The 19,895-nt window shown below is 35.7% G+C and overlaps 2 protein-coding genes across 2 annotated transcripts; one reads left to right on the forward strand and one right to left on the reverse strand.

Moving 5' to 3' along the window:
* The first annotated feature begins 8,671 nt into the window (after window positions 1–8,671).
* LOC109013683 lies at window positions 8,672–11,818 on the forward strand. Its single transcript, XM_035684919.1, has 6 exons — window positions 8,672–8,730; window positions 9,220–9,360; window positions 9,447–9,614; window positions 10,062–10,184; window positions 10,400–10,543; window positions 11,120–11,818. Exons 2-6 carry the CDS (start codon window positions 9,226–9,228, stop codon window positions 11,573–11,575), a joined length of 1,026 nt encoding a protein of 341 aa, XP_035540812.1. The 5' UTR covers window positions 8,672–8,730; window positions 9,220–9,225; the 3' UTR covers window positions 11,576–11,818.
* Window positions 11,819–13,220: 1,402 nt separating this feature from the next.
* Window positions 13,221–19,532, reverse strand: LOC109013681 (pantothenate kinase 1). Its single transcript, XM_018995846.2, has 10 exons — window positions 19,145–19,532; window positions 18,504–18,707; window positions 17,638–17,684; window positions 17,273–17,389; window positions 16,747–16,866; window positions 16,534–16,628; window positions 16,360–16,453; window positions 16,078–16,209; window positions 14,055–14,167; window positions 13,221–13,594 (listed from the first exon to the last, which is right to left on the reverse strand). The coding sequence occupies exons 1-10, from the start codon at window positions 19,236–19,238 to the stop codon at window positions 13,438–13,440; spliced, it is 1,173 nt and encodes a 390-aa protein (XP_018851391.2). The 5' UTR covers window positions 19,239–19,532; the 3' UTR covers window positions 13,221–13,437.
* Window positions 19,533–19,895: the final 363 nt, after the last annotated feature.

A 19,895-nucleotide genomic window follows, 5' to 3' on the forward strand; every position in this document is an offset into this window, starting at 1 on the left:
GATGAAATTCCTATTGAGGAGTTCACTAAACGCGTTACATATTCAGTGGACTTTAATGAAGAAGACTACAATGTTAAGTGTTCATGTGGGTTATTTCAGATGAGAGGGATATTGTGTCGGCATATTTTGACCGTATTCAAATCTAACGGTATAAAATCATTGCCACACCGGTATATTCTAGACCGATGGAGGAATGACATCAAGAGGAGATACACGTTAATCTGCAGTAACTATGATGCAGGGGATCAGATGCCAAATGGTAATAGATATTTAATTCTGTTGAATATGTATTATGGGATGATAACATATGCGGCAGATTCTAATAAGCAATTCGAAGATGCAAAGAAGAGGATACATGAGATGATTGAATATTATCGCGAGCACACACACAACATAATTTTGACCCAAACAGGTTCGAAGGCGACAAATTTTAAAGTCTATTAGTCTGGTTTAGTTCTTTATAACTACTTAATTTCTATTATTTAATGATGTCCTATTTAACAGTTCTTTGCCCATAACAGATTCGAATGCTGGTTTTATGACACTGGACACAACTGCAATTGATGGTTCACAACAAGTCAAGAGTCCACTTGTTGTCAGAGGGAAATGAAGACCCCCATCTCTGAAGAGAGCATCTAGAATGGAGACAGGCATGCAAAAGGTTAAAACCAAATAGAAGAAAGCACAAGTCAGAGGGAAACTCAAATAGGTGAATGTTTTAACATTGGGAGAATTAAAAATAAACGTGTGAATTTGTGTTAGATTTATAATGTAAACTTAGAAGAAAAAGTATTTTTATTTGTTACTTTATTATTAGCGAGATAAGAGTTCCAATGTCGGAGATACACCAGCCATGGACACGCGCAGGAATTTATTTGGGCCATCAGAAGTGGATATCACTAATCCTGAATAAGTATAGGTATCAGAAATAGATCTATTTATCAATAAAACAATTATTTCACCCCCATTCATTATTGGTTAATATTTGTATTGTGATCAATGCTAATCATGTGGAAAGTTGAGATGGTAACTTGTCTTGCCTTTAATATTTACTAAGAATTTTGTTATTTATAAACAGCCTGTTCTAGACAACTTAGTAATTGATAGTAGTGGAACCCATCACCGAGAAACAGTGATTGGTAGCCAAGAAAGTGTTACATTTCTAAACTTTGCATAATTTAATTGTAATATTTAGATACATTAATATTTTCATATTAATCATAGCAGATTTTTGGGTTGGATGGCGCACAACCGAACCTCCTTGGATTGTGATGGATCACAACCGGTGCAAAAAGGTTGAATTTTAATTTTTTTCAAGCTTGGCAAGTGATAGGTTTTGTAATTATTTTTGTAAGAAGAAAGGTTGGTGGTATTGAGGAGTTTTTGTAATTATTTTATAAGAAGAAATGTTGGTGGTTAAAGTTTTTGTAATTATTTTATATTCACAAAGCTTGAAAAGTGATAGTATTTCCAATTATTTTTTGAAGAAGAAAGATTTTATAATAATTGATATTACTGGTGATGAAGTGATTTGAGTAGGATTATTATGCATTGCTAGGAGTATAACATGTACATTCAAAGACAAATGGTCAAGGATGCTTTGATGGCCGATGATTTGCAACTTTCAAATGGCTCTCAATGAGAATTAGAATTTATTACAACACATGATTGGGAGGTGGACCCTTTTGCCTCATTCTATGTTCGGTTGTAGTTTTTTCTTTTTCATTGAGACAGGAGAGAAGACAGCATGTGTTGGTCCTTATGCAAGAGAGAAGCATTTGAAGCTAGATGTTTTACATGTGCTATAAGGGTGTGCATCTGGATCAGTTTTTTTTTCCGGTCCGGTCTGGAACCTGGAAATCCGGGTGATTACACCCGGGCGGGTGAGAAGAATCAGGATCCGGTTACGGATCCGGTTCTGTGACCCAGTTATCCGTAACCGGGTCATTTAAAAAAAAAAAAGCCCCACGCTGCAAAAGTGCAAAATCCCTAACTCGATTCTTCGAATCCCTTCTACATTTCCCCTTTTCGATTCCCTTCCGCCTACTCTCTTAGATGCAGGCGTCTCTTCTCCTTTCCGAATCCATTCTGCCTTCTCTCTTTGACGCAGGTGTCTCTTCTGCTAAATCCCTTCATCTTTCGAAGTCCTTTGCAGTTTGTGCATTTGGAAGAGAGACGCGGAGGCTACCATCCAACATTTCTGAAGTCTAAGCTCGTAAGGTATATTTCTCAAGCCCTTCTCTACTCTGTTAGTTTCTGTACGGTATGGTCATCTCTCTTTCTCTACTTTGTTATTTTGGAATTTTTGTGTTTTGGGATTTTATTGTATTTTTGGATGTTTTAGGGTTTGATTGTAAACGATGGGACAGTCCAATTGGGACTGAGTTATGAAAGAGAGAATAAGAGGGGTTTTTTTTTTCTTATATATGATATGAGTGGTTGTTTCAGATGGGGAGGGTTTGTTTCTAGTTTTGAGGAATTAACCAAGGTTTTTGCATATTATTTTAGGGGGCAAGGTGGGTTTGTTTCTGGTTTTTTTTATACATGTTATTTTGGGATGTACGGTTTTGTGATGTGTATGCCATTCATGCATGACCACAAATGAGCAGTTTTTTTATATTAATAGACATAATATAGTCCTTTTATATGTTATATATCTGTGTGTGCTATAATTAACACATTATTATAATTAGGAGATAGCTCCAACATATCCATCAAAAGGGAGATGGACCACCTAAACAAGCCACAATGCACATCATGATACCTGCACACTCATTTTTAACTTCTCTAGTTAGTTCTATCTAGGAAACATTGTAAATTTGTAAGTGGAACTCTATAGAGTTTTCAACTACATCTCCCAACTCTTTGTCATGAAGAACAAAATCTTTATAGTATTTTGCTGTCACTTAATGACCCAAAAAACAACAATGTGGTGTTCTTCTCCATTTGACAGTGTGTTTATATTATGCATTAGAATTATCTGAAATCCCATAAGCCATGACATATTGAATGATTGATCTAATTAGAAGGGATATATGTTTGACCTACCGTATCAAGAATGCTGTAGAAACAAGGTTGTGATAGGTCATGTAGTTATGGATCAAGTCCTAATCAATATATATATATATATATATATATATATATATATATATCTAAGATCACCAGTTATAGGGTTGTTGGAAGATGAAGCTCAAAAACGAGTTTCTAGATTACATAATACATAGTGTTCAGGTTTGAAGGGTGAGTATCTGTTTTCACCTAGGACCCAAGATGATAACCCATTTTGTTCTATCTTAGGACCTATGCTATATGTGAATCTGGTTTGTCTGTTTTGTTACCTAAGAATGATCTACATTGTCAACAGAAAAGCAAATAATTTAAAAACACACCAAAGATGCAAATAATTTAAGAATGAAAATTATGAGCACTACAAAAATCTACACACCTGATGCACTTCCAAATTTATATGGGGTTTGAATTGTAAACACTTGCTATTCGAGTAAGTTTTGTATGATGATACAATCAGAAAAGCTTGTGTGATTTATAATTAGAAAAGCAGAGGTGGCAGAAGTTTATTATCAGCAAGTAAATTTGATCTCATGTTTAAGAGGAAAACAAGATAGTATTGAATCTATTGATCCAAAGAGATTAGGGTAGTTTCAGAATGCACATCTGAGATTCTGACACCTCTTTTGGGTAAAAATTATTTCTATTTTTATGCATGGAAACTTGTGATCTATTTATAGAGGGAAAAGCCACTAAACCAGTCCATATAATGATGAGTTTATAATGATGAGTTTATCTTGTTTCTATTTTTTTCTTGGAGCTGATTGAATTTGCCTTGTAATGTATATGGTGAACACCCCGTGTACTTGGGCTTGCACAATCTATGTATGAGTATGGGAGTGGAAATGACAAAAAGGCATTGGAATTGCTTGGTCCAGATTTTGATGCCACTAACTGCAAGGTATGATCCCAAAGGTTAGTTGTGATTTAATGGAAGGTTGTTTCTCATGCTTATTGCTTTTCATTAGTAATTTATATTTGGCCTCAATGAATGTTGATTGACAATAGAACCTACATAAAAGGGATACCAAATACCCATGGTGATTGAAATTGCCATTAAACATAAGTCATATTTTCTTATGAGCTATGCATCCAGGCAGGGGGTCATCCAGAGGATTAACCTGGATCTTAGCAAGCTTTGGTAAGCATATCAACGGGGTTGAAGATTTTGTAGAGAATGCAAAACTGGGATAGATTTTTGGATTGTACTGCCACCGCTTTGGCATGCTTCTCTCTTTTAAAGGTTTAAATTTGTAAATTCAGGACTCAAATGCAAAATATCATGTATAAAATTTACTTCTCAACTGTCAAGTTATAGTTATCTCCCTCCGCAAACCCCCTTTATGGTAATCATTTCATTCAATGACTAAATTCAGTGACAAATTAGCTCAGTATCATACCATTCGTGTATGTGTGCATGCACCAAGTTGTTCTGTTGGCAAGCTGGTTTCTAAATGTGCATGTACTCCATTGCACAACCCCTCCATGCTGGTAGTTAAAACTTTTGGTTGATAATGTTTAACTAAATTCTCTTTATGATACTACTCATTTTAAGGTACATAACATTTTAAACTGATTTATATTTCTTCTTGCTTCCGAATTGCCAATCTAGCTTCTCAATGGTTGGGACTCCTTTGCCGGGATATTAGTGGGCACCTTGCAGGTGCATTTCACTTTCTTGGAGCTTGGTGCATTTTTTTTAAAACAATCTGGGCAATTTAAAGGTATTAAAATTTTTTTTTTTAAAAAAAAACAAGTGCTATACAAACATTTTTTTTTTAAGTTTTAAAGTATTTTAAAAACAAATAAAATAAAATAAAAATCAGATTTATCCGGTTATAACCTGGATTAAATCTGGTCATAATCCGGTTATCCGCCCGGATTAAATCCGGATTAATCCGGGCAGATAACCGTCCAGATTTTAGCATCCAAATCCGAATGAACACCCCTAATGTGCTATATCCCATGGAAGTATATTTGGCAGAGTCATGCTCCCTTAAGAGCAACGTTCTTTTCTTGAGTGGTAGCTAATAGGGAAAATCCTTACATTGCTTATAGTGATGAATAATCCATTTGGCCAACCATAGCGCTACTGCTTTCTCCATTTAGCTAGATTCCTTTCACTTACATACACAAACCAATCTTTACACAAAGCAGTCCCGCTTTTTCCATTTAGCTAGATTCCGTTACATTACATACACAAAGCAATCTTTACATCACATAAACAAAGCAATCTTTACACAAAGCAATCATTACATACACGGTTTTAAATATTGCTGGTAATTAGAATGGAAAACTACAATTCAAACTAAACTACAAATTCAGTTATCTAAATAACTAATAACACTTAATTATACAAATCTAATAACTATATAACTTATAACACTTAAACTACAATTCAATTCTCTAAATAACTAATAACACTTAATTATATATATCTAATAACTAAATAACTTATAACACTTAAACTACAAATTCAGAATAAGATGTAACATAAACCACTACCAAGTCAATAAATAACAACAAACAACTACAAAAAGACCAAAGTACAATTGGGATAGCGTGCTTGAACGCCTTAGGATAGCTTCTCTCTTAAGAAGCACCAACTCCTTTTTTCGAATCTCCTCAGATATACTATATAGCATCATTTCTATCTTCTTAATGTCATCCACTATCTTAAGGAGCTCAATTACTTTATTTTCGACATCGCTGACCCTCTTCTCGAGCTCTTCCTCCTTCCTTGACAGTTCATTTTCTCTTTCTTGTAGCTCTATGCATTGATCACTATCTGCCCACTTGAAATATTTACAGTGTGATAATCCCTGATATTTGCACACAAAAACAATTCAAATGTTAGACGTAACTAATATTAATCAATTCATTAAACATGCGTTACACTACAAGTCATGTAGTTACCTTTGTGTTGTACTTTGGACACCGTAAGAAGGGCCGTCCTGGATTTTCCTTATTAATTGAGTATCTCAATATAGCTTCAACCTCACAGAAGCACAAGGGAGATGTCAAAGTACGTTTGCCAAATGATGAAGAAGACAGTGATGATGACGACATTATGAACCAAAATCACAATGGAAAGACACATATCAAAAGACACACATAAACCAATCATCTATTTTTTCTAGTAAATCATCATGTTTAAGAAGTCAACTAGAAAATCAAAAAATATTAGCAAAGTAGCAGAGATGAAATTCCATGAAAGATTTTTTAAATCATCCACAAGGTTGAATAAACAAAGTAGCGGTTCTTTTCCAAAAACAGATGAACATTGTATTTTTGTTTCAAAATAATAACTTGCAAAAAATTATTTCTTATTTTTTGCTAGTTATTTGTACTCTCCCAAAGATACTCATATTCTATCTTATGCGCCTCTAGAAGTGGGTGTAATTCACTAAACCAAATTTGAAGTTGTGTCCAAGTCCAAAAAATGAGACCAATTAAGGTCCCAATGGGTCTCTAGGCTTGCTTGGTACTTGTTTGTTATTGAGATTGATGCTTGCTTGCTGAGACTCCAGTTTCACATGAGTCAGCAGTTTTGAAAAAAGCATTAAAACAAATACAAAAAGAAAGGGAAATATATAAATAAATAAAAGTTACTCTAGATTGAACAGTGTAGCACTGGTTGTCATATTATAGCCAGTTTTCAGTTCAACATTCCAATCATCCATGGAGAATGGAACTTAAGAAAAATAAGCACAACTACTATCGAATTAAATCAAACAATAGAGCCAAAGAACAAATATTTTACCTATGTACAAGGCACAATTCATTCACTAGTCCAAGCATGATCACCAGAAAAAACTCCAAACTCCAAGAGTTGAAAAGTAAAACAAAAGCAAATAATAGACTAAGAAAATAATGCTAACCATACTACTCCTTCTGTAACAGAAGATGCTTCATAAGAATCATACACCCAAATTTTTGTTACTGTCAAAAACATTAAAACAAACAAAAATAGAAAGGGAAAAAAAAGATCTGTGGAAGCTTTTGAAAGACAACTAAGTAGTCTTTTTACTTAATAATGCACGTTACATTCACTAGTCCAATCGTGATCCAAGTATTCAAAAGGAATACAGTGCATGTATATGATCACAAGTACAACCTATTCACTAGTCCAAACATGATTACTAGTAAAAACTCCAAACTCCAAGAGTTGAAAAGTAAAACAAAAGCAAATAATAGACTAAGAAAATAATATATATGAGCATATATAGGAATTAGGATTAACAATAATTAATATTTGTGCGTTGACTTTTATTAATTGGTTTTGGATTCCCTAAAGTTAGTTGTACTAGTGGTTCGAAACTTTTTGATGGGAAAAATCTCACAGTATATGTATATAAAAAAAGAATGTGTGGACACGTGTGAAATTGCTTAACCAATTAATTATTTCATGAGACGTAAAATGTGATTCATGCATTTTTAATTATCATCCCTCAGTTTATATCATCCTTTACAGTAACGTGATATGACAATTATTATTTTATATCATATTTTGAGATGAGAAACGATTGATAATTAAGAATATGACGAATAATATTAAATATTGTTTTCCACTTCATTCAGTTTAATATTGATCATGTTTACTTACAAATTAGAATGATATTTTTATTTTAGTAAGCAAGAATTAATATTAATGTATTAATAGGCAAAATTGACATTGGATAAGACATGCATGCATACAATTTGATGAGGAAATTTCGGGTCCTTCCAAAAGTCTTCCTGTTCTTTAATCACGTACATTGATCTCCAAGAAAGACCAAGACAATATTATACGTTTTTGTAATGCATAATAAAAAAGGATGTATACTTGCCTTCAACCTAGACTGGACAGGGGCGAGTCTCTTTCTTGTTCCTTGATCACCTTCTTTTAAGAATAGGGTTTCCAAATGAAGGAAAATTGACTGGATTTGAATTTCAGGATGAGAGAAAGGAAAATTGGCTAGTTAGAGTTGGGGTTAGGGTTAGGGTTAGGGTTAGGGATGAAAGGAAATGGGCTCGGTTAGGGTTAGGAGGGAGGGAGGTCTACTAGGTCATCTTCGAGAGAGGTGAGAACTCGGGATGAAAGGAAATGGAAGGGCTTCGAGTGAGAAAAATTACAGAGACGAAGGAAGGAAAGGGTAGTTGGGGTGAGAAACAGGGAGGTCTCAAAGAGGAAGGAAGGAAGGGGTTTCACCGCGATACAGAGACGAAGGAAGAAAGGGACAGCTGGGGTGAAACACAGAGAGAAAGAAGGGGTCGAAACATAGAGAGAAGGAGGGAGAGCTGGGGAAATGGGGGTAAATTGCGAAAAATTAAAACAAAATAAAAATGACGATGTTTTCATTTTTTCACATCAACGACATTTGCATGGCGCTTGCACAAATCGACTGCGTCTAGCTTTTTTGTTTCAATAAAGTATAGGCTTTGCCTAGTTGGAAAAAAAAAAATGAACCTCTTTTCAGAGGGTGCTGATGTGCCCGTGGGTCTCCAGTCTCCACGCACTTTGCTTACAACATGTCCATCACGTGCATTTGAGTCTCAAGGGAACAGAAAACAATATTATTTTTGTGAAAATATCACAAATAGTGGTAATTGTGAAAGTTTCCATATCCCTTCGCAAATCTGGGATCAGCTTCGTTGGAGCCTACAGTGGAACGGGATATTCTTGTAAGAAAAAACCCGCTCCGTAACTGAATCTATTCAATCTGATTCCCTGCTAAAGATTAGTCAGTATTCATTTATTCTGGATTTCTCTTGCCTTTTCTGGGTCATTCTCTGCTGCTGATTATCTCTGAGTTATGTGTTTCTTTTATTGTAATCTTGAATGATTCATGCTAGATATTGTGTGTTGTTGAACTAAATTTCAATTTGCTGCAAACCATGATGGGGAATGCTGGGTTATCTGACTCCTACGCAGTCCTGTTGCAATTTTGTCTTTGATGCTCGGGCCTTGGGGGATGTAAAAATAATGGTGAATGGTTGGCTGCTTCTTATAATTGTGTGTGTTTGATTGCTGTCTAAATTGTAATTCAGTAGAATATATCCACGTTTCAGGGTTATTAGTTTATGATCAAGATAAACCCGTCTTCAATTCTAATTGTGTATGGTTGTCAAAAAATGAGACATTGATACCTAACATTTTGCAAACGACTCTAGAATTTAATGGGTGAGACAGAGGTTTCGAAAACAACTGTAGGAGTCCACCAGGACAAGGGAAATGGACCCTTCAAGGCATTTGATTCGGCATTTTCTGCATTTTTTGTTCAGCTCCCTCGCACGCTTCAGAATTGTCTCAAGGTTGGTCATCTCATTTGAGCCTAAATTGGATTGCCGGTTGTTAATGTTAATGGTAAGCTGTAAAAAACTCTCCTTTTTGGTCACAGTCTCGTTTCCAAAGGTTAGCAAAGGATATGGAAGGAGTAAAATTGGGGGGGACCCCTGCTTTAAGAAAGGAGAAAAGATCATCTACTCCTTGGGAAGTTGATCTGGAAAAGCAGATGCTAGCATGGAGTGAAAATCCATCATGGGTTGATCAACCTCCAGAAATAAAGGTGAGAACAAGTTAAGCAGGAAAAAAATGTTCTGTACCAACTCAGTTTTCTCAGGAATTGTGACACCTATAAAAAAAATAAAAACCGAGTTGTGACATTACTCAAGTTGAGATCTGCGTTTGAAAATTTGTTAATAGTCAACTTCTAACACAACTAATATTGTCACTGCACTTTCATATATTATTATGCCAGTAAATAAATCCAGTTCGACATGAAGCATGCGGGATGAAAATATGATACTCGCTTTTAGATCGGTATTAGTTGCCTCATAAAAACACTGGCTGGGTAGAAAAGAATGTTGAAACAGAAACTGGAGTATTTTACCAATGTTCAACCTGTTGCATCTGTGGCTTGGATATGCTTGTCGAGTTGATAGCTTCTCTGGGTCCCCACACTGAGTTCCATCAAATTCTTGTAGTATATGGATTCTAATATCACTCTTGGCAGGTCAGTGTACCAAAAGGTTCTCTTTGCAACCTCAACGTAAAAGTTAATATTGGGTTGCCTCCAGATGCAGTATATAATATTGTGACAGACCCTGAAAATAAGAGGGTTTTCAAGAATATTAAGGTAAGTGGTATCTTTGATACACTAATTCTTTCATATTCTACTAGTGACACCTATCGCAGGGAAGTCTAATATGGTGCGGTTGAACATTCTTTTTACTTATAATAATGTCTTCAATATATAGTGGGCTTTTTATCTCACTATTTCTCACACTTATTGTACAATTAGTTTCCTAGTTTAAAAGGCTTACCTTCTCATAGAGATTCTAATTTTGTTAGGAAGTAATATCCAGAAAGGTTTTGGTCGATGAAGGTCTGAGGCAGGTGGTAGAAGTGGAGCAAGCAGCCTTATGGAGGTTTCTTTGGTGGTCAGGAACCATATCGGTTCATGTTTTAGTAGATCAAAACAGAGAAGATCACTCGGTAAGGAATCGCTTTTATTATTGTTGTTGTTGCTCTTGTGTTTGTGTTGGGGGGGGGGGGGGGGGGGGGGGGGGGGTTGGTTGGGATGGGAAGTTACACTGCATGGGGTGAGACTTGGCTTTTCGTGTTTTATAAAATGGGTCATCTTAGACACGGGGGATCTACGGAAGCTTTTATTGTGGTTGCATTTAGTACTTGGAAAATTCATGTTCCTGGCACCATCAAATGAATCCATTGTAGATAATGGATTTCTGATTCTTCAGTACAAAGAAAACAGACTGTTTCTGGAGTTTGTTTTGATGGAAACACATCCTAAAAGTCCCCTACCAAAAGGTATTGGAAAGAAACTAATCAAGCTTGTGTGCATCTTTATACATAACTGGAGTTGTTTTCTGGAAAATGATCTTGTTATACTCAACTGATGTCACATTCATCTAGTTTGTCTGTGCATTACAATAGTAAAGTTCCATCATGTTAATATGTAGTACCTTGTTTATCAGCATTTAGAAAAATAGCTGATTTTGTAAGCTCATCAATGTATATCGCATGATGCGAAAATCCCCTTTTGGCTGTCAGATGAAATTCAAGCAAGTGAAGACAGGGTTTATGAAAAAATTCGAAGGGTGCTGGACAGTAGATCCTGTGTTTGTCGATGAAAAAATCTGCTTCCCCCATAAGCCAAAGACATGGAAAGATTATTTTGCATGTACGGGAGGGAAAGGAAGGGTTGGCTCAAAAGTGAGCTTGGAGCAACTGATACAACCGGCCCTTGTTCCACCACCACCCATCTCCTGGTATCTCAGGGGAATAACCTCCAGGACAACAGAGATGCTGATAAATGATCTGCTTGCTGAAGCTGCCAGAATTAGGGGAGATTTTTGCCCCGAAAATTCTGGTAAAGAGCTTGAAACATCCAAGGAAAAGTTTGATGAATGCCTAGCCCATAATAATATATGTGATATTAAAGAAAGATGGGCACTGCATAGAAGAAATGCAAAGCAAGGCCAGAGAAGGCTTCTAACTGCCAATTGATCAACTTGTGTTTAATTTCTCGTTATCAACTTATCTATATACATTGTAGCTGTAATTGGTATCTGAGTTTTCTAGCAATGATTGATAATAACAACATATATCCATCGAAAACTATCAGAAGTTTCGACGTGTTGTTTCATTTGTGTTATCAATTAGAACTAGAGATGCTTCAGCTAGCTAGTTTGCATCAAGGCGGTTTTTCTTTTTTGTGTGTGTGTGTTTGTGTGGTTTTCTGGAGAATTAACAAACAGAGATGTTCTTGTCATGGTAAAACATAACTCTGAACAAATGGAATCCGAACTGAACTTGATAATGATACATAATTCGAACACCCCGTATGATTCTAACAGTTCCTGAATTGTTTGGCAACTGTCGCAGCAAAAGAACTTAATTTGAAGTTCGAAATATAATATACTGCTACTTTGCTAGCTCTATAAGATTTTACTGCCATTTCCAAATAGACGCTGGATATTCCCAAAATTCTTAGCCATTTTGGTTATCATTATTAACTTCCCGAGTGTTCTTTTTGTCTTTCGTTTCAAGTGTTCCCCTAACCTCTGTCAAGACACAAACCATATAGCGTTAGAGACAATATTTATACGATAATGTTTTATTTGAGTCGCTTCAAACCTTCATAACAAGCAACTTATTAATGCATGTGGATCCCCTAGAGTCTTAGGAACATCCAAGATTTAGATTCCAAAGAGAGATCTATACGTGGATCCAACATCATTTATGGATCAGAACCCACATTGTGTCACCCTCTCCGAAATCTCAGCTGAGTTTTCTCAAGAATTATTACTAAATAAAGTTGTCTCGTTTGGTTATACAAACCTTCTAATCTAATCAATATAACTTTTTCAAACTCACACACAAAATACAATAAGATAGTTTTAGATGAGTTGAATAAAATATTATTAGCATATTATTTCTTAATATTATTATTATTTTAAAATTTAAAAACGTTGAATAAAATAAGTTGGTTTAGATAGTGAGATGAGATAAGATGGTTTTAGGTTCATTTTAGATGAGTTGAATAAAATATTATTAGAATATTATTTTTCAATATAATTATTGTTTTAGAATTTGAAAAAATTAAATTATTTATTATATTTTGTACGAGAATTTGGAAAAGTTATAATGATAAGATGAGATGAGTTGAGAGTGTTTTTGTATCCAGACGGGACTTTACAATTCAACTTTTTCAAATCTCAAAACAAAAACAATATTAAAAAATTATATTATAATAATATTTTATTTAATTTTTAACTTTCATCTCATCTTATCTTATTTGTGTAACGAAACGAGGGTCTCGCACCCACCCATGAGTTTCTAGTGCAGAAAATATGCAATTGTACACTAGGTTAGGATGTCTATCTTGAGAAATTTTGTGGTTAAGAAGGAACCCATTGTGCTAGCAATCTAGCATGGTCTATCATGTCATTGAACATGGAGACAAATGAGACTGGAGTTCTAAGATCGAGAGTAAACCATTTTGATTTTATTAAACAACAGAAGTTACGAGTCATATAATCCTACAAAACCTAGACAGAGATACATCAACAATCAGGCAAAGTAATCTTGTTCAATTATGGCTGCTACTCTCTCTCTCTCTCTCTCCCCCTTCAATTTTCTTGTCCGGATACTTTTTCCTACAATAATTTTATACTATGTTACACATTGCACAAGTTTCACTCTATGACTTGCTTGAGATGCATACAGGCAACCAAGCATTGCCTTGTGAGCATATCCCGTTTCTAAGCCAGATAGAGGAAACCTTTCCAAATTCTAAGATGTAAAGACACTACTACACTCTATACTTTCATTCTCAATCATTTCCTCTCCTCGGTTAGTGGGCAAGATCAGGTATCTCCTGCAGGAGAAGCAGTGAATGGGAATTGCTGAATTAACTGGACCATCAAGTCATCAAGGCCACACTTTCCATAGCTCATGAACGCACCCGATGCTCCAAGAAATCCTTCATGCCGCAAGAACATTGCTTTAGCCTCGCCTTTAGACCTGAAAGGATAAAATAGAAATGGCATTTTTTTAAATATTCAAAACCTCTAAAAATATGGAAATAATAGAAATAGGAAAACAATCAAGGCAGGGAACTTCGTAACCTTGCTTGGAAGAGCAAGATGAATCCGCCACCCAAAAATTAACACAATAAATTTATCAGGGCAATGAATGTAAATTTTGTTGCATGTATGGGGTCATTGTCATGTTTTGATGAAAAAACATTTTTTCCACTATTTTTTCTGGGCAACATTTTACGGATCTCTTTACTTCCTTTATGTAAGAACATAATAGTGCCTAAAATTGCTATGATTCAAAGAATGGAATCGTTTATTTCCAAGAGTTGAGCACTAAGTGTCATGTTTTTGGGTGCCCTGATTGGAGGAATTTCAGGATTTGTTTTAACATGGAAGATCTATATGTGAGGTATGACCAATAAAACAAACAGTGTCATGCTTACCAGAAATGAACTGCAACAGCTATTGTGTCCATGGTATAAGCATGACCCCGAATGAAAAATCCTCCAAAAAATATCCGCTTCAGCCCAAATCTGAGTGCATTTAAGTAAGAGATCTGATGGTAAAAGGGCAAAATGAAATAATATCAGAAATGATATGAAAGATATTATATGTTTAGTGACTGTATATTAAATTAGGGAGGAATTAAATAAAACAACAAAAAATAGAGACAATAAGTTATCAATTTCTTTTGGACAAAGATGTATACTGGATTACAGATTGCATTTTAAGGGATGCCTAGCAAATGGAAAAAACTGTTGCTAAGTTCTTTGCATCTCCAGGCATGGCAAAGGAGATATCAACTTGCTTATGCTTTCAACCCTCAATTCTCGTACAATCCCCTTATGAAGGGGCAGGACCCCATTACAATTTTAAAACAAAAAACTGAAACTGAGGACACCGGCCTGCTTCTAAAAAATTTCAGACTGACTGCTATTTGTGAATGCATGCACAAATAAATTGAAATACTGAACCTAAACTGCACCTATCTAGTAGGAAATAAATGAAAGGTAAAATGCCTAATGTGTTGAGTACAGCAAGGATACCGGATTAGTAAACATAATTTAAGATTTCATCCCATATGGTTTGCTACACGGTCAAATATCATAACCTGAATCCAAGGTTTTGAACCTTCCAAGTAAAAGGGACACTTTAGAGAAGTTTGAAAGTTGGCAAAATACTAGGGGTTACGGTAAGAACATGAAAGTAGGAGATGAAAGAACTGAAGCCTGGTGATATATGTCCCATCACATGCTCATACACCCAGAAATTTTGACAGACAATCTGCTCTCTACTTTTCATCACGTGCTACATAATAAGCTGTAACTCACTAATCCAGAGAGAGAGAGAGAGGTACGCTGTAAGATACTATTGTTTAGTATGTAGATGAAATCTTCAAAATTGATAAGCATAAAAGAAAATATATCAAATGGAGAACTCATAAAAATAATAAGCAAGAAAGAACTGTTTAAACATGGGATGAAATGCTAAAATTCTGACAATGATACCCTATTGGAAAAATGAGATAATTTCAATGTTTGAGAATGATATATAAAACATAAACGGCTCTACCTTACTAGATAAGTATTAATTTTAAATAGCCAATTTGACTGGATTGTTCTTTACTGCATACGTGACTTCAGGAGTTTAGCTATTCACTCCCACTACGAGCAAGACGTTGGATGTAAGCAAGAAATACATTACCTCAGAATTTGGAAATTTGTGATGAAAATATATTTCTACAGAAAAATCTTGGCTGGTTTGGTATTATAGTTAGCTCAAAGCTTCTGCTACAGATGAAAAGAACCAACTGGCCAGGAGTGATGGCCAACTGCTGCCTAGGAGGATCGGGACAGCTTAACAAATATAATATATAGAGAAATGTCTGGTGTTGGTCCAAAATAGGGGCGAATACCCACATGGTGCGGGGCAGGGTGGACCCTTCCCCGCACCATGCCCGCTTGGTGCGGGGTTGAAAGACGAACATCTCATCTGCCCCGCCCCCCTGCCCAAGCCAATACTACCCCATGCCCCCCATTCGGTCTTAAAGTTATTTCTAGGTCCAAAAATATTTTTTAAACCCAAATTATAACATAATTTAAATTGTAAATTAAAATTTATAAATACAAAAAAATTTTAAAACTAATATAATAGTTTTTAAACTCATTAGAGTTGTATTTTGGATTGTCTTGACCTCCTAGGCCAACCTTTATATAGGAGGCCAAGGCAATACAATAGTCATACTTCCTGCTAGGGTCAGCTTGCCCCCTGCCCCCACTGGGCTTTCTCCCTATGGGGCGGGATAGCGGGGTGCGGGCTGCCCTAGTCCAAAAGGATCTCCAACCTCTTAACACAACATAAAGGTAATTCATAAATCTTTGTTTTCCGTAAAGTAAAGACGTATCACTACTTCACACTGAATATTCAATTTATGGCAAACAAGAAATCTGTCCTGCTATGACTGACCTGCCCAATATTATTTGAAATCATTCTTAACAGGGACCGGGCAATATCTTCTGGTCTGTAATCTGCAAGTTCTTTACTATCAGAAATTGCTTTGCCAAAGCTAGAAGCGATAGTTGTTGATGAAAGACCAATCTGTTAGCATTGGGGAGAAAAAGGGATAAAGACTGTTAACAATCATAACATGGAAAACTAAATCAGACTTCAAATCAAATATTCGAACACAAAAACTAGCAAGCTCTTGCAACCTAAACTAGAGCAACAACCTGCCTATCAAGAATTCACCTTTGAATAGTCCATTCCACCATAGATGTCCCCCACGAGCATGTCTATTACTCTATTATTTCCCTTATGACTTAATTCCAGCAACTCATCAAAACTGAGACAGGAAAACGTTTCAATGATTTATAAGCTATATAATAAGAAAATCATCATATAATGAACAAAGATGTCAATTACCTCTTGCAGTTTGTTAAGAGCCTTCCCAAACCCCAAAATGTTCCACCACCAACATTTGTTCCACTCACTCTCTCAAACTTCCCATCTCCATCCACCTATATAAACAGAAAACAGAAATAATTCACAAGGATATGGTTACAAATCATTATGATCAAATAATTTAAGTACATATAACTAATCCAGGTACTGGAGCAAGTGACATGGCCAGAATACCTTGAGCATGCTGACACCAGACCCAATATTAACAAGGAGGTAGGGGTACAAATCATTATGGTCAATTTGTACAAATTCCTTCTGCCCATCCATGTATGTAAACGCTTCTTGATGGATTCCCTACCCAAAAAAAAAAAAGTGCCAGTTGAAGCTATCAGCCAGGAAATTGGCAAGGCAAACAAGAAAATAGATGCGATGAACTACTTGGTTTAAAACATGATCAAGAGAGTTTTCGTATTGATAACAGTTTTACACTTATCACAATACAAATGTTTCTTCACCTCTTCCCCTCCTCCAAACAATTACCAGTTTGATTAATGAAAACAATTGTGTGCAAGTGTCTATGTGAGGACTTGCTAGGAAGGGTGTGTATTTCAGATGAATCAGAATAATAGTGCTCAAAGTAAATAGAAGGCAAGAGACTAAGTACTAGATGAGAGGACTTCGCTTTTAAAAGAGAGAAAATAAGTAGCACATACCAAATTTCTTACGTGGTATAAGGGTCCCACCTTAAGTAAAATATTACCTTGAGTAAAAAATTAGCTCCGGCAACAAGACAGTCCATTTCGTCCTCCTTGTCAAGACAAATGCCAAGCTTCTCTTGGAAGAGATCTGCATACTTGTATGCTCCACCACCTGTGGCCTTCACAGAGACAGGCAGTAGTTAATAAGTTTGCATACTTCAGAAGTGTATACCATAAACCCAAGGTTCTCATGAAATTCAATCCAAATTGATCCATTTTTTCTTTTGCATAAGAATTACTTGTGGTGTTTTGCATGTACATATAACATAAAGATATGCAACTCCCATCTAGATTAATTAGAAGAAAAAGATAAACTAATTTGAGCCAACTACTTCAAAACAATAGCATTTAAAAGAATGATTTTTACCTTAATTACGGCCTTGTCAATTGGAGAAGCCTCGAGATGCTGGCATCCTATATTCATTTTCAAATTTAACCAGAATGAACAGAAGTAGGAGAAACACCGTAAGATTAAAAGATCGGAATGCTTAAGAAAATAGGTTTGCATAAAATGAATGACTACTTAACACGATTATTTCTAAGAAAAGCACGGACTATTATAATATGCTCCGCCTTAAGTAAAATTTCAAATGAAAAATGCAGGTAATACTACGTCTTTTTAGGAATAAATATAAAAACTGATGTGAAAGCAACCTGTGGCAGTTAAGCACGTTGAATCTATGGCGAACAGAGCAGGTTCAGCTTTCTAAAATTGCTTCAACCAATCAAAGATAAGCTCGGGTTTATCTGCCAATCTTGATCAGAACTTGGATCAAGTAGATTAGACCATGACCAGTTTAGATAGCTTCAAGGAATTTCCAAAGAAACTTGCCCAGAGTTTACAATGTAAAAGCCAGTGACAAACAATAAAGAATCATCTAAGCTATAGTGCTTATTGTAATTAGTATGCTGCCTCAGTAAATTTGGATTGTGAGATATTGACACGCATTTAATGATGCATGAGGACGATTCATCAACTTAGGTTGTCCATGAACAAGCTTGAGCTCAAGCAATACAAAACAAGCTTGGAAAGGTTATTACAAACATGCTGAGTCACACTTGAACTCAGGTCAAGCTCGATACTCAGCCCAGCTAACCTTGACCATTCCCATGATTAGTTCAGGAATGCTTGTTTATAGTTTCCATTATTAATTCACACACTCTTCTTTCAACATGGTTCCAAATGTACTATAAGTTCGATCACGGTGCAATAATAGGTAAGTGCACACATACCACCAAGATGAAGCTGATTCTTTTGTATAAACTCTAAGCAATCATATATCTTGGTCGTTTCGAACTTGGCAAAATGAAGCCTCCCTTTAAGAACCGGATATTTCTTATTACCATTATAAACACTGAGACTCTCCGTAGCTGACCTCCCAGTCTCATCATCAACATCATCAGATGTTGAAAAATACACCAACTTAATGAGAGATCCTGCCCAAAAACACCAAATGTTATTTCCATACAAAGAAAAATTGCATTTCCTTAATCGTCAATGTTTTCTCGCACAAAAGAAATATTTCAGAAAGAACTAGACGGATGGAAATAATCCATTTTGAAGACGAAAATACAGACGAACCCAAAAATCGCTGTAACAAGCAAGAAGCAGATTACAAACGCGGTAACAGGGACGAAATTAAGAGCCAAATGAGACTAGGGTGAATCGACGTACCATGTAACAAAAAACTGATTCAAGGAATTGAAAGACATACATATTTAAAACTATGGCATGTGGACCAAGCGTAAAAAATTCTTCAAGTACAAAAACAATCACACGGAAGAACAACGGATTCATGGGAATTGAATATAGATTCAGAGACCCAAAACAAAAGAACATAAAATTCGGGACGGGGAGGCAGCTGAACAATCACCTCCGATATCCAGAGCCAAATGGGAAATTTGACCGCTGGGTTGGTGAGGCTTCGAATTCCCCGGAGTTCCAAGCTCTCCAACACCAAGATCCATTTTCCTCGCTCTCGACTTCTGAAACCGCTGCCTGGTTGGTTTGGCTCCGTAACGTACACAGGCAAGTTATATAAACAACGATTAAGAATGGTGGGATCCTATTCTCATTCGCATGGGCTGCTTGCAAAGTTCAATCTGACAAGTCATTGACATTTTTTCCAGCTTTCCCCCCTTTGTTTTGACTTTCCGGAGAAGATAATACAATGTAATGTGAAAAAGAGTGCGCCAGCCTCCGCGTAAACTGTTTGATGATGCGGAACGTAGTATCCAACTATCAAACAAGTGGAGAGTCGCCACAATAACTTGGAAGTGAATAGGTCCCTTTTACGCTCCTGATGCGAACAAAGCTGTACCGTCAGTTTTCCGTTGATTACAGACAAACATGGCAATAGTACCTAGTCGTCCCCAAAAAAATCAAGCTACACAAATTTGAAAAAAGTACCGTAGATTCATAAATGAATTAAGATGAGTTGAGATAGTTTATAAATAATAAAATAAAAATTAAATTATTTATTATATTTTATATAGAAATTTAAAAAAATTGAATTATTTATTATATTTTATATAAAAATTTAAAAAAATTATAATAATGAAATAAAATAAGTTGATATGAATTTTAAATCCAATCCTCTTCTAAAAACTCAGTCATTATCCTCC

The sequence above is a fragment of the Juglans regia genome, chromosome 13 (genome assembly GCF_001411555.2).
Source record: "Juglans regia cultivar Chandler chromosome 13, Walnut 2.0, whole genome shotgun sequence".
Taxonomy (NCBI): domain Eukaryota; kingdom Viridiplantae; phylum Streptophyta; class Magnoliopsida; order Fagales; family Juglandaceae; genus Juglans; species Juglans regia.

Excerpts from the sequence above, each read along its gene's own strand:
- LOC109013683 (XM_035684919.1), top strand. The coding sequence starts at position 9,226 with ATGGGTGAGACAGAGGTTTCGAAAACAACTGTAGGAGTCCACCAGGAC. Across the intron at positions 9,361-9,446 it reads CGCTTCAGAATTGTCTCAAG|TCTCGTTTCCAAAGGTTAGC; the intron begins GTTGGTCATCTC and ends TTTTGGTCACAG. Across the intron at positions 10,185-10,399 it reads GGGTTTTCAAGAATATTAAG|GAAGTAATATCCAGAAAGGT; the intron begins GTAAGTGGTATC and ends TAATTTTGTTAG.
- LOC109013681 (XM_018995846.2), bottom strand. The coding sequence starts at position 19,238 with ATGGATCTTGGTGTTGGAGAGCTTGGAACTCCGGGGAATTCGAAGCCT. Across the intron at positions 16,629-16,746 it reads CTGGTGTCAGCATGCTCAAG|GTGGATGGAGATGGGAAGTT; the intron begins GTATTCTGGCCA and ends CTGTTTATATAG. Across the intron at positions 16,454-16,533 it reads CTCTTAACAAACTGCAAGAG|TTTTGATGAGTTGCTGGAAT; the intron begins GTAATTGACATC and ends TTCCTGTCTCAG.